Here is an 11,960-nt window from a genome sequence, read left to right as displayed (position 1 = left end):
TGACTCCCCAAAGTATTTTTTGACGGTGGGGGTGATGTAGGGTACGGAATGGCTCTCCCGTGGCTGCGGTGCGGCCGCCATCAGGTCCACGCCTCTTGTTTTGCAGTCGGGGATGATGCTCGCAGGTGGGAAGCGCGAGACATCCACCTGCCGCACTTTCCCGGGCCCCTCCTCCAGCCCCAGAGATCCACTGGAGCCTCGGCCCCGCCCCTCCACCCCCTGAGATGTAGCGTAACCGCCGGCATCGTCTTTTCACTTACCTCAGACAAGGGGAGCCCTGTCTCAGTCCACCGACCGGGGAAGAATCGCGCCGGAGCAGCATGGGCTGCGGGAAGTCGGTGGCAACCAGCCAACCCGGTGCAGGTGAGGAGTCTGCTGACTGAGGGCGGGAGAACTCGAGGATTCCTACTAGCAGCAGGCAGTGCACCCCGCCGGTGCTTGTGAGCCCCCCTGAACCGCTCCAGGGGTTCCCAGTCAGTTTATTCGCTGCATGGGCTGAAGGGTCCGGGGCCCTTTACATTGTAGCTTTATGCACAAAGTGTTTTTCCGAGTACGGTGATACGAGATAGCAACAAATTCGTTTTTTGTTAATGTGAGCGTTATGTAAAATGTTGTTCTCTGGTTGATGCATCTGTCAGTTATTTGAGACTCAAGCAGCTCGCACTGAAATCTGTTCGCGAAAAGTTGCTTAGCCCTGTACGCTCCAAAGTGAGCACTTCATCTGATGTACTAAAGCATGAAGGAGAGTGCGCGCCACGGGTTACGGAGCCAGGATTTGTAAAGGGAAGCGGCTTACTTTCTATCTCTGCTGTGCCACCGAGAGTAAGCAGCGCGCCGGCCCCGACAGCAACGCAACGCGAGAGCCAACCTTCTTAGCAGGGCAAAGAACTCTAAAGTTTTCCAGCTTCGTGGGTGAGTGAGACGCTCTTTCGGTCAAGGGGTTTGTTTTGCTCTGTGGTGCTAGTAATCCGATGCTATAATGAGATAAACCAAACTGCATGCCCCAGAATGTAAAGCAAAAAACCTGGAGCGGGTCGCTACTCGACCTGCAAAGCTTGCGTTCTGCTGGCTTTGAGCTTTGATGGTAGAGCCGCTATCCAAGGAAAAAGTGCTTATGGTGGGTAACTTAACTTTGCACTCTTTAAAGCACATACTTTTTATCTCCGAATTTCTCACAATCCGCTGTTGGGTGCAAATCAAGTGTCGGATCTGTGCTACCGAGTACAGTAGTGGTGGGTTAGAGCCATGGCTAAAAAGGAAAAAAAAACATTCTGCAACATTTATTTGGTCTTTGACTTCCACGTGTGTGTGTGTATGTATGTGCATACAAGTTAAAATAATCGGTGAGACATTAACTCTTTTACGTTACGGAAGCACACTTGGTTAATGCCAGTGCTTGATTTGAGTCATTGGTTGCAGGTGGAGCCCATCGCCTCTGTGTTTTGGTGATTAGTACTTATTTGTAATCCTCACTCTTTTACCAAGAAAGAGAGAGGCAACCGAGGAGGAAAGAAGGAAAACGACTAATAAGAAAAAACACCAAAAATGAAGATAAGAGGGATGAAAAAGAACATGCATGCAAGCGTGAGATAAAGGAGCACGTTCATGGATAAGAGGCATTAGGGGAAATCAGGAGGTGGCAGCCTTGCTGTTGAGCAGCCTGGATATTGGGGGGCAGCACCAGCGGGGTTCTGAGAGAAATCGTGTCGCAGCACTTAACCTTTTTACATATTAAGCACTGGCTGTGAATGCTGCGAAGTTTGTGTGTTTTTAACCAGTCAGAGGAACTGAAACCTGGTTGTAACAAGCAATAGTTACATCTATTTACAGAGCCATGAAGTCGCAGATTGAGACTGAAAGAGCTGTGAACATACAAGTCAATTAAAAAATTTTATTACACACTTTGCAAGATAGACGGTCACAAAATATGCAAAATATTTAGCGTTTAAGATAAGGCAAGTGCTCTGTGTGTGTGTCTATATATTACCTATTGGCAGTCGCCAGTAGACAGTTATAGTAAGGACCAAAGTTTCCATAGGAAAACCGTTTTTTGTTTCATCAATACGTTTTGCGCCTATTTGGTTCAGCTGCTGTGTTGCAAGTTTCAGGGTGACCCGTCAAACGGGGGTTGAGGACAAAAGGGGGCTCCCAAAACTCCTTTTCTCCATGTTAAGTCTATGGGGAGTTTTCATTTTTTGAACACGACTGCAGCTTGAACTATTGAATTGAATTTCACAAAATTTGGTTGAACGCTAGATGTTGTTCCAGAAAGTATGCTGTTTGTTATTTGGTGTAAATACGTTAAGTAGTTTCAGAGATATTCAAGTTTTGAAAATATAGATATCTGGGGACGTGAGTCTTTGCAGTGGATGCATGGATCCTACTAAAATTTGATCGGCTGCCAACACTTCAATTAGGAAGTGTTGGCAGCCATCTTGGGACGCGGCTTGAAGCAGAATCCCACATAAAAAGTAAGAAGTTAAGAAAAGGGGGCAGGTTGGGAATACCCTGATCTCTCTCTCCCCCTTGATATCGGGGAGGGGGGGGTGGTGGTTCACAGGGACCTCGCTGGGTTTAAAAAACATACATTTTTTTTATTTTGCCACACATTTGCGGGTGGAACCATGAATCCATGACAAAATGTAAAAAAAAAAAATTAGGCTCCCGCCCGTCTTTTTCATTGAGCCCCCAGGTAGGCCAAATCCCGGGTGCATGTTTTATAATAATGTGGGGGGTGCCCATGTCCGGGGGCTAACCACCTTTCTGTGGCTACACATTATTAACGTGCAGGGGGGCCCCTATGGATCCACCCCAGATTCTTGGACCTTTATAATAGAAATAAGCGCGAGCTACGCCGCCAGAAGCCACAAATAAAAAGTGGACTTTTTCTTTCATTGCATATATTCATCCTTCTAGAGCTATTCTTCCTTTTCACATGTTTTGTGGTGTAGTCTATGCTCTAGAGGGTTACAAGCCCCCCCTCCCTTTTTTCCCCTCAAGAAGTCAGTAAAGGCTGCATTCTGGCCTCAGCCCTCTAAAGTCTAGTTTTAAATGATGTGGTTGAACATCTGTTAAAAGCTGACCTTGATGTACCCATTTATTGCAGGGGATAAGGTTCTGATCCTGTTTGCGGCTGATGCTCTTACTAGCTACAACCAAAACGACATTACAAAAATGATTGGAGGTTTTCTTAGATCCTCCTTTAGTGTAGTAAGCTAACTACAACCATCAAGAAAACCAAGGCTATTGCTGTTAAACAATCACAGCATCTTAGAAGAGAGCCTAGGATCGATTGCATACCATTAGAGTGTGTATCATAATGACTATCTGGGCATACGCTTTGAAGATCAGTTAAAGTGGGATATATTTAACCCCTGTGTGTGGTGTCTTCACTGGGGCAACCTTGGTTTAGTGAATATATATATATATATATATTCACTAAACCAAGGTTGCCCCAGTGAAGACACCACACACGGGGGTTAAATACAAACTGATGTCAGCGGCAGCAGAGCTCAATGCCTTCCAAACGCGTTTCGAGCACTCCATGTGCTCTTGATCACTGGCTGAATGAATGAGGAAAACTGAGTTTACTCGGCAATGATTATTTATTTAAATTCAAGTCCTGCCCCAAAGAGCGTCATTACAATGGCTTTCTGGGCTTTGTAGTCCCTGAATGTCTTTAGGACTTGTTACCGACATATAATCCCAAGTGGGTTACGTTCCTCATTCAAAGATTCTATTTACTTCCATCAATTGAAATGTCAAAAGTTTGTAAAACCAAGTGGTGTTAAAAGCATTTGCAGCATCACTGCTCCCCAGCCAATATATACAGCTGACCAAGGCACCCTCCGTTCCTGCTGGCACTCATAATTTCAAGCACCCAGGAACCGCAGCAGCAGCAGGGCATCTTCGCGGCTGCTATCGCTGCGGCCGCTGACATCAGTGTGTATTTAACCCCCGTGTGTGGTGTCTTCACTGGGGCAACCTTGGTTTAGTGATTTATAGCGGCCCGTCCAGCCGCGAAGATGCCCTGCTGCGGTTCCTGGGTGCTTGAAATTATGAGTGCCAACAGGAATGGAGGGTGCCTTGGTCAGCGGTATATATTGGCGGTATATTTATATATATGTATTCAAAATGGGATTTCTTTTGTTTGTTCAAAGAAGTCATCCGGCACTCATTCGTGGATATCTTTCAATTAGGCTTTTTATTTAGTGTTTCGGGAGTCAAGCTCCCTTGATCACGATATATATATATATATATATATATATATATATATATATATATATATATATATATATATATATATTACCTACTGGCGATAGCCAGTAGGTATATATAGTTAGGATTGTTTTCCATAGGGAAATCGCAACATTCTATTGGGAATAACTTTGGCGCCGGTTGAGGAATCTTCCTGACATTTTCCTTAACTTTGCCTCGCGGCGCTCCGCTCCTTCCCTGAAAGTTTGGGGGAGATTCGTCAAGCGGGGGCCGAGATAAAAGGGGGGTCCCAAAACGTGTTTCCCCATGTTAATTTCCATAGGGCGGTTGGACTCACTTTTAGCCCGAACGGCTGAATGGTTTTCCACCAAACTTGGCAAAATTGTAGGGACTGGTAGCCCGATGTGCCTTTGCTATGTCTCAAGATATGTGCTCCAGTGGTTTTTACGAAAATTAACTTTGAAAAAATATATATTGGGCTACATTGGGCTATATATATGTTAGAGCCCGATGTAGCCCAATGTAGCCCAAAGATGGCCACCAGAGACAAAAAACCAAATGTAGCCCAAATATCAACCAGATGTAGCCCAACTATAGCCCAATGACAGAATGTCCCAGAGTGTTCTAAAGAACAACTAGAGCGCTAACAGTCTTACTTATGACAAAAGTATGGCACACCTGAAGTCATCTTGATTGGAATAAAGTGTTAACACTTAAAACATTTAATTTGCAAAGGAACAAAATGAGGGGGTTCATTTTGCCATAGAAATTATGATTAGTGCTGAAGAAAGAAAAATTAGGGCACATTTTGAGTGACTTCTCAAATCCTCTTATATTTCATTAAAAAAATTCTGATATGCAGTCTCCCAAGATGGCCACCAGAGACAATTCACTGAAAAAACCATAGGTTTCAGGCCTTATATAGTTAGGAATTAGCATTTAAAAAAACCTTTGAAAATTACTGAAAAGTAGGTTTCAGGCCTTATATAGTTAGGAATTAGCATTTAAAAAAACCTTTGAAAATTACTGAAAAAACCATAGGTTTCAGGCCTTATATAGTTGGGAATCAGCATTTAAAAAACCTTTGAAAGTCACTGAAAAAACCATAGGTTTCAGGCCTTATATAGTTAGGAATTAGCATTTAAAAAAACCTTTGAAATTCACTGAAAAAACCATAGGTTTCAGGAGTTATAGTTTTTTGAGTGAATTTCAAAGGTTTTTTAAAAACGAATTCCTAACTATATAAGTTTTAGTGGTGTTATAGTGAGCTGGACATTTTACTCATACAAAACCAATGAAATTGCTCCTATATAGTTAGTTGTACTAACTATATTTCGCGCACCCGCAATCCACTGCTAATGATGTCACATATTAGATCATTCATGACATGGTCAGTGACATCACTGATGACATCACTGATGACATCATCCACGTGACAATCACATACACCTTTTCATACACTATTACAATTTTTCATCACTGTTTGTAAAATACAGAGTATCATATTTAAATCCATTGTCACAGCAATACAAGTATCTAAAAATCCACTCAGTGATTCATAGATGTATACACACATCTAATCACTTACCTATGGATTCACTCATACATGCTGTCAATGAACAATAGAACACTATCAAAAATACTTATACATCTATATCGACATTAAACAGCACGCATCCTATTCACATATGAAGTCATCCTGCTCACTTATGCAAACAATGGATCATACTTACATATTTACTTAGCAAAACACTTATACAAAAACCACTTCTTCTATTCATTTAGATAGTAAGTCATACTTAGTGAATTATAAAATCATTATTACAAGTATACAGTTATCCATACAGTCCCTCACACAATCATTGTCTTATGTATACTTATTTATATACAACAACTGACACATACACTGCCTTTTATTTTTCTAGTTTGTTGGACCTGTACCTTTGAGAAATATATTTGCTCATCACCACACCGATAAAAAGATTCCCTCACCCAAACTGTTAGAACATGTAGTTTTAACTTCATATATCTACTGAATCAACTATTCACACATCTTTGGATCACCCCCCCCCCCCACCGAACCACACACACTTTCACACTCCCATACAAATACTCAGTTAACTAATCAATAACTAATATAGACTTTCACATAGCTAGTAATCAACTGTAGAATCAGTTTACACAACCACTGACAAAGTGATACAGATATTCACACAGTTTAGTCACTATCCACTATATTTAGTGAGACATTATAAATTGGTCAAGTAAACAGTCAATTACACTGCTACTAAATCCTCCATCCAAATATTTATTTATATATATCCACTCAATCTTCAATGTAAATTGCTATATATATATAATGCATATTTAAATAACGAAGCAAACCACATTCACTGGATGAGGTCACCAGTGATGTCATTTGAGATGTCATCAGTGATGTCACTGACCATGTCATGAATGATCTAATATGTGACATCATCAGCAGTGGATTGTGGGTGCGCGAAATATAGTTAGTACAACTAACTATATAGGAGCAATTTCATTGGTTTTGTATGAGTAAAATGTCCAGCTCACTATAACACCACTAAAACTTATAGTTTTTTGAGTGAATTTCAAAGGTTTTTTAAAAACCAATTCCTAACTATATAACTCCTGAAACGTATGGTTTTTTTCAGTGAATTTCAAAGGTTTTTTTAAATGCTAATTCCTAACTATATAAGGCCTGAAACCTATGGTTTTTTCAGTGAATTTCAAAGGTTTTTAAATGCTGATTCCCAACTATATAAGGCCTGAAACCTATGGTTTTTTCAGTGAATATATATATATATATATATATATATATATATATATATATATATATATATATATATATATATATATACACCACCAATGCTCACCTTCACAGAAAAAAGCAAGCGGGACACATGCTCCGGGATAGACAGAGGATTTAATAGAACAAAACAGAGCCCAGTCCTTTGCAGTCCATGAAACGCTGTAGTGATGGGCAGACGCGTTTCTGGACGGTTTGGCCGTCTTCAGTGCCAGTCTCACAGGCTGCTGGAAATCTCCCGGATGAAGCGGAGACCACTCCCTTTGAAGCCGTCCCACAGCTCCTCCTCCCAACTGCAGGTGTGTGCTAACTGTTTCCAACTCCGAGTGAACTGCATGATGGTCAGCATAGTTCATCGTGGTGTCACATTAAGTAATGCGAGTACCAAACATCCTGAGATGCCCCTAATGTTCGGCGGTGAGCAATGTGCCTCCATAGCGCACCCAGGTGTATTTAATTTACTAGCTTATTACAAACCACTAGGACCATACTTGGCTTTAAAAAAAAAAAAAAGAAAGGTGGGTAGCCACTCCTAAGTATAGAATTCTACCAATTTACCAACACTGTATGGAGCAGAGCTAAGGGGCTATGGCTATTTAAAGACGCTCCAAGTGCTAGAATATGACTTTTTAAGGACCCTGTTAATAGGCCAATAGACCCCATTAGGGCCCCTTTACCTAGAGCTAGGCATTAACACCCCCCACAGTTAATCAGGCTGCCCTGAAACCTGCATTGCATTGGGTTAAGTTACATAGGATCCCCTATGCAGCAATATAACTGAAATCGGTTCTAGAAATGGCTACATATGCAGACCGAGGCGGAAGAAATTGGTTGAATTTTATGTCTCCTAATATCCCTACATTTAGAGGGTTATTGGAAGGAAGCGACCCAAGTTGGCCAGGACGCAATTGAAATCCTGGAGAAGTGTATTGGTCCTTTAAAACAGAGGAACATATCTCTAGAGCATGGGAGGGTAGTCTATTGTCAAGGTACCTTGTATTCAAAACTGATCTGTGAATTAAGATGTACTTGGACCTGATCAATCAGGAATTAAAACGCTTCTTATACATAAGACTTAGACTCTGGACCTTTCCAACTAGGGAACACCTAGTAAGAAGTGGCAGGGACTAAAAACAGAATGATCACTATGACTGTATTTGCAGTGGTGAATACATTGCTGAGCACCTTTTGCTATTTAGAACCAAGTTTGACTAGAAAAATGATTACTCCCTCTTATTATAGCTTTACAGTATCCGATCTGTATCAGAGTCCCTGAAACTGGTTAAGGACCGATGAAAAAATAATTTTTAGATCAGTGTTCTCCTGTTTATGGGTAGTATGGCTGTCAGTCAAGCATGGGGGGGGGTTATCAGGTTAGGCATGCTACTAGTAGGTAACCCCATATAATTCATGACGTATAATAGTTATGTTGGGTGACTTGCTTTTAATTAATGGCTGTTGCACATGACTCCCATACAGTGGGACACCACTAGGTCCTGGAAGCTAATGTGTACAATAGATTGGGTTATATATAGTCAATTGTTTAACTAGTTTGAATAGCATGTCGTGAACAGTACAGGAGAGGTTCCATCAAAGAAAATGATAATCTTGATTGTTTTGTTAGCATGGTTCTTAACAAGGAAGTAACATGTGCATTGTTATTTTAAGATGTTAAAGAAGAGCATTGTGTTCTCTCCTACTCTGCAGAGAACATTCATGTTGAAAATGACAATTTTTGCCTACTTTCTTTATTTGCAGATTTTTGGGGGGGGGCTTTCATACTCTGTGCACTTTAACACTGCTAAGCAAAGCTAAAGTGCTTGTGCTCTCTCAAAACATGAACAAATTGGCTTATACCCCTTTGACATATTTAATGTACCTATACGTCCCTAGTAAAGTGCACCCACCCACTTAAGCAGCCCTTTAAACATGGATCAGTCCTGCCATTGCACAGCGTGTGTGAGCAATTTTAAACTGCCATTTCGACCTGGCAAAATAAACCTTTTCCCAGCCCGAAACCATTTTTAATACATATGTCACCCCTATGGTAGGCCCTGGTCACCCAAGAGAGAAGGGTGCATTGTATTTAAAAGCAAGGCATGCACTTTTAAGTTTTACATGTCGGGGTAGTGAAAAACTCTTAGATTATTTTTTCACTAATGCAAGGCCTATATCCCTTATAGGATAACCTTATTACATTTTATAAGTGTCATTTCCAAATGATAAGATCTCACAGATTGAAGTTTGGTGTCTCCGGAATCATAATTTAAGAGTACTAACTTTATAGTTAAATTGGGTTTTGAATTACAAATCTGAAAATGCCACTTTTTAGGATGGTGTATAAAGGGGGTAGGCCCGAATACCAGTTGCTAGATAGGGCCTAGTTAAAGTAACACAACAAGAAACCTAGCGACTGTTTTTTGTGCTACTATGAACTTAGAAAGACAAAGGGCCAATATAAACTTTTATTGGTCCTGGTTATTTATTTAACCATTATTTTATCATTTCATTGTGTCATTTGTTTCATTTCATACAAGTCTGAAATGGGGGAAACACTGTTTGGTTGCGACAAGTGCAAGACCATAAGTTACATAAACTAGCCCCGCACTCTTCGAAGGTTCAAATATAGACTCTCATTTCATTTATCTATACCAATGTAACAAGACAATCCACAATACACCATTGTTTTCCCAATGTTAAAGAAGTCGATGAAAGCTTTTGAAGTTTATGATTCATTCTTTATTCATGTTCTTAAAAATGAAACAGCCAACGCGTTTCGTCCTTTATCGGACTTCTTCAGGGCTATAAAGTACATACAACAAGAATGCTATTTACAATGACATTGACAAACATTTAAAATACAAGCACCTTTTTAAAAATAAAACAGATCTTTCTAAGCACAGCCTTCTATTTGACATATTATATACATATATACTCATAGGGAAAACATTCCTATAGTATGTTTCTATTTAATAAAATCAATTTAAAAATAATTAAGGTAGGAGACTTTATGAATATCCAAACATTTTTGGTGGTTATATACCACCCAGATAAAAAAAAAAGTGGAAACCTCACCCATTCAGTAATACAAAATATACACAGTAAAAATGAACTTTCTAATTTTAGTACTTTGTGTTATCCTGATACTCTATACCGAAAATAAAAAAAAGGGTTACACATACCACAAAAGGTAAGTAGTCTTGGCTCATGAAACTGTTCTTAATTGTTTCAACCCAATAAGTCTATACAGAAAATGATAGATGGATACATACATGTGAGGTTACTGCTTCCAGCATCAGATAGTAATACATACTAAAAATCACGTTATTATTGTTTATTATTTATCCATGTCAGTTGTAAAAAAAAAAATTCTTGTCAAAGATACTCCTAATATATTGCTTAATCGCACTCTTATCATATCCAACAATGGGAAATTACCTATAGAGACTGATTATACCCAGATCTGTTACAGCAAAATCCCATATTCGGACTACTATATATGATGTACATTAGCCTCAACACTTGAGAATTGTATGAAAAACGTCTGTATATTATCAGCTTTTTTAGCTCGGAGGCCAAGGAAAGAGTATCCTAAAAGAATTTAGATAAAACAAGGTGTATGTCACAAAGAGCCCATCTTAGTATTCCTTATGCATCTATATTACGCCAGTAATTAAAAGAAGACCATGATATTAACTCCAATGCCCTATTTACAATCATATCCACTCATTTATATAGTGGCCATAAATATATACACGGAGCAACTTTCAGAACAGCATATTTCGCGCTAACTAGCATTCACGATTTTAAAAGTAATACGATCTAGATGCCGACACTGAAGACATTCTGGCCGCCATCTTTAAATGTAAAGTTCTCAAAGGGGTATTTTCCTTGGCCTCTGAGCTAAAAAAAAAAGCTGATAATATATAGCCGTTTTTCATACAATTCTCAAGTAAGTGTTGAAGCTGATGTAAATCATATATAGTAATCCGAATATGGGATATTGCTGTAACAGAGATCTGGGTTTAATCCGTATCTAGAGGTACCTTCCCGTTGTTGGATATGATAAGAGTGCGATTAAGCAATATATATGGGGTATCTTTGAAAATACATTTTTTCTTTACAATTGTCAAGGATAAATAATAAACAATAATAACATGATTTTTTTACAACTGTCAAGGATGAATAATAAACAATAATAACATGATTTTTAGTATGTATTACTATCTGAAGCTGGAAGCAGTAACCTCACACATGAATGTATCTGTCTATCATTTTCTCTATAGACCTATTGGGTTCAAACTATTAAGAACAGTTTCATGAACCAAGACAACTTACCTTTTGAGGTATGTGTAACCCTTTTTTTTTCTCGCTATAGAGTATCGGGATAACCCAAAGAACTAAAATGAGAACGTTCATTTTTCCTGTGTATATTTTGTATTACTGAATGGGTGATGTTTCCACTTTCTTGAATCTGGGTGGTATATAACCACCAAAAATGTTTGGATATTCATAAAGTCTCCTACCTTAATTATTTTTCAATTGGTTTTATCAAATAGAAACATGCTGTAAGAATGTTTTCCCTATGATTTATATATGTATATGTCAAATAAAGGCTGTGCTTAGAAAGATATGTTTTTAAGGAAAAAAAGGTGTTTGTATTTTTAAATGTTTGTTAATGTCATTGTAAATAGTATTCTTGTTTTGTGTACTTTATAGCCCTGAAGAAGTCTGATAAAGGACGAAACGCGTTGGCTGTTTAAATTTCAAGAACATGAATAAAGAATGAATCATAAACTTCAAAAGCTTTCACCGACTTCTTTAAAATTGGGAACACAATGGTGTATTGTGGATTGTCTTGTTACATTGGTATAGATAAATGAAATGTGAAAGTCTATATTTGAACCTTTGA

The 11,960-nt window shown here is 39.1% G+C and overlaps 1 protein-coding gene across 7 annotated transcripts in view; it reads left to right on the top strand.

The window, feature by feature from the left end:
* The first annotated feature begins 212 nt into the window (after positions 1-212).
* C1_1H12orf75 (chromosome 1_1 C12orf75 homolog) overlaps positions 213-11,960 on the top strand; it is a 338,893-nt gene continuing 327,145 nt past the window's right edge. For all 7 annotated transcript variants that reach the window (XR_013599065.1, XM_078655710.1, XM_078655690.1 and 4 more), the window contains exon 1: positions 213-363. Coding sequence is in view for 6 of the 7 variants with exons in the window: in XM_078655710.1 (XP_078511836.1) it covers positions 321-363 (43 nt within the window). In the remaining variant the exon portion in view is untranslated. The remainder of the gene's footprint in view (positions 364-11,960) is intronic.

The sequence above is a fragment of the Lissotriton helveticus genome, chromosome 1_1 (assembly GCF_964261635.1).
Source record: "Lissotriton helveticus chromosome 1_1, aLisHel1.1, whole genome shotgun sequence".
Taxonomy (NCBI): domain Eukaryota; kingdom Metazoa; phylum Chordata; class Amphibia; order Caudata; family Salamandridae; genus Lissotriton; species Lissotriton helveticus.
The sequence above is the reverse complement of the archived record's forward strand: the minus strand, read 5'-3'. Positions and strand labels throughout refer to the sequence as shown.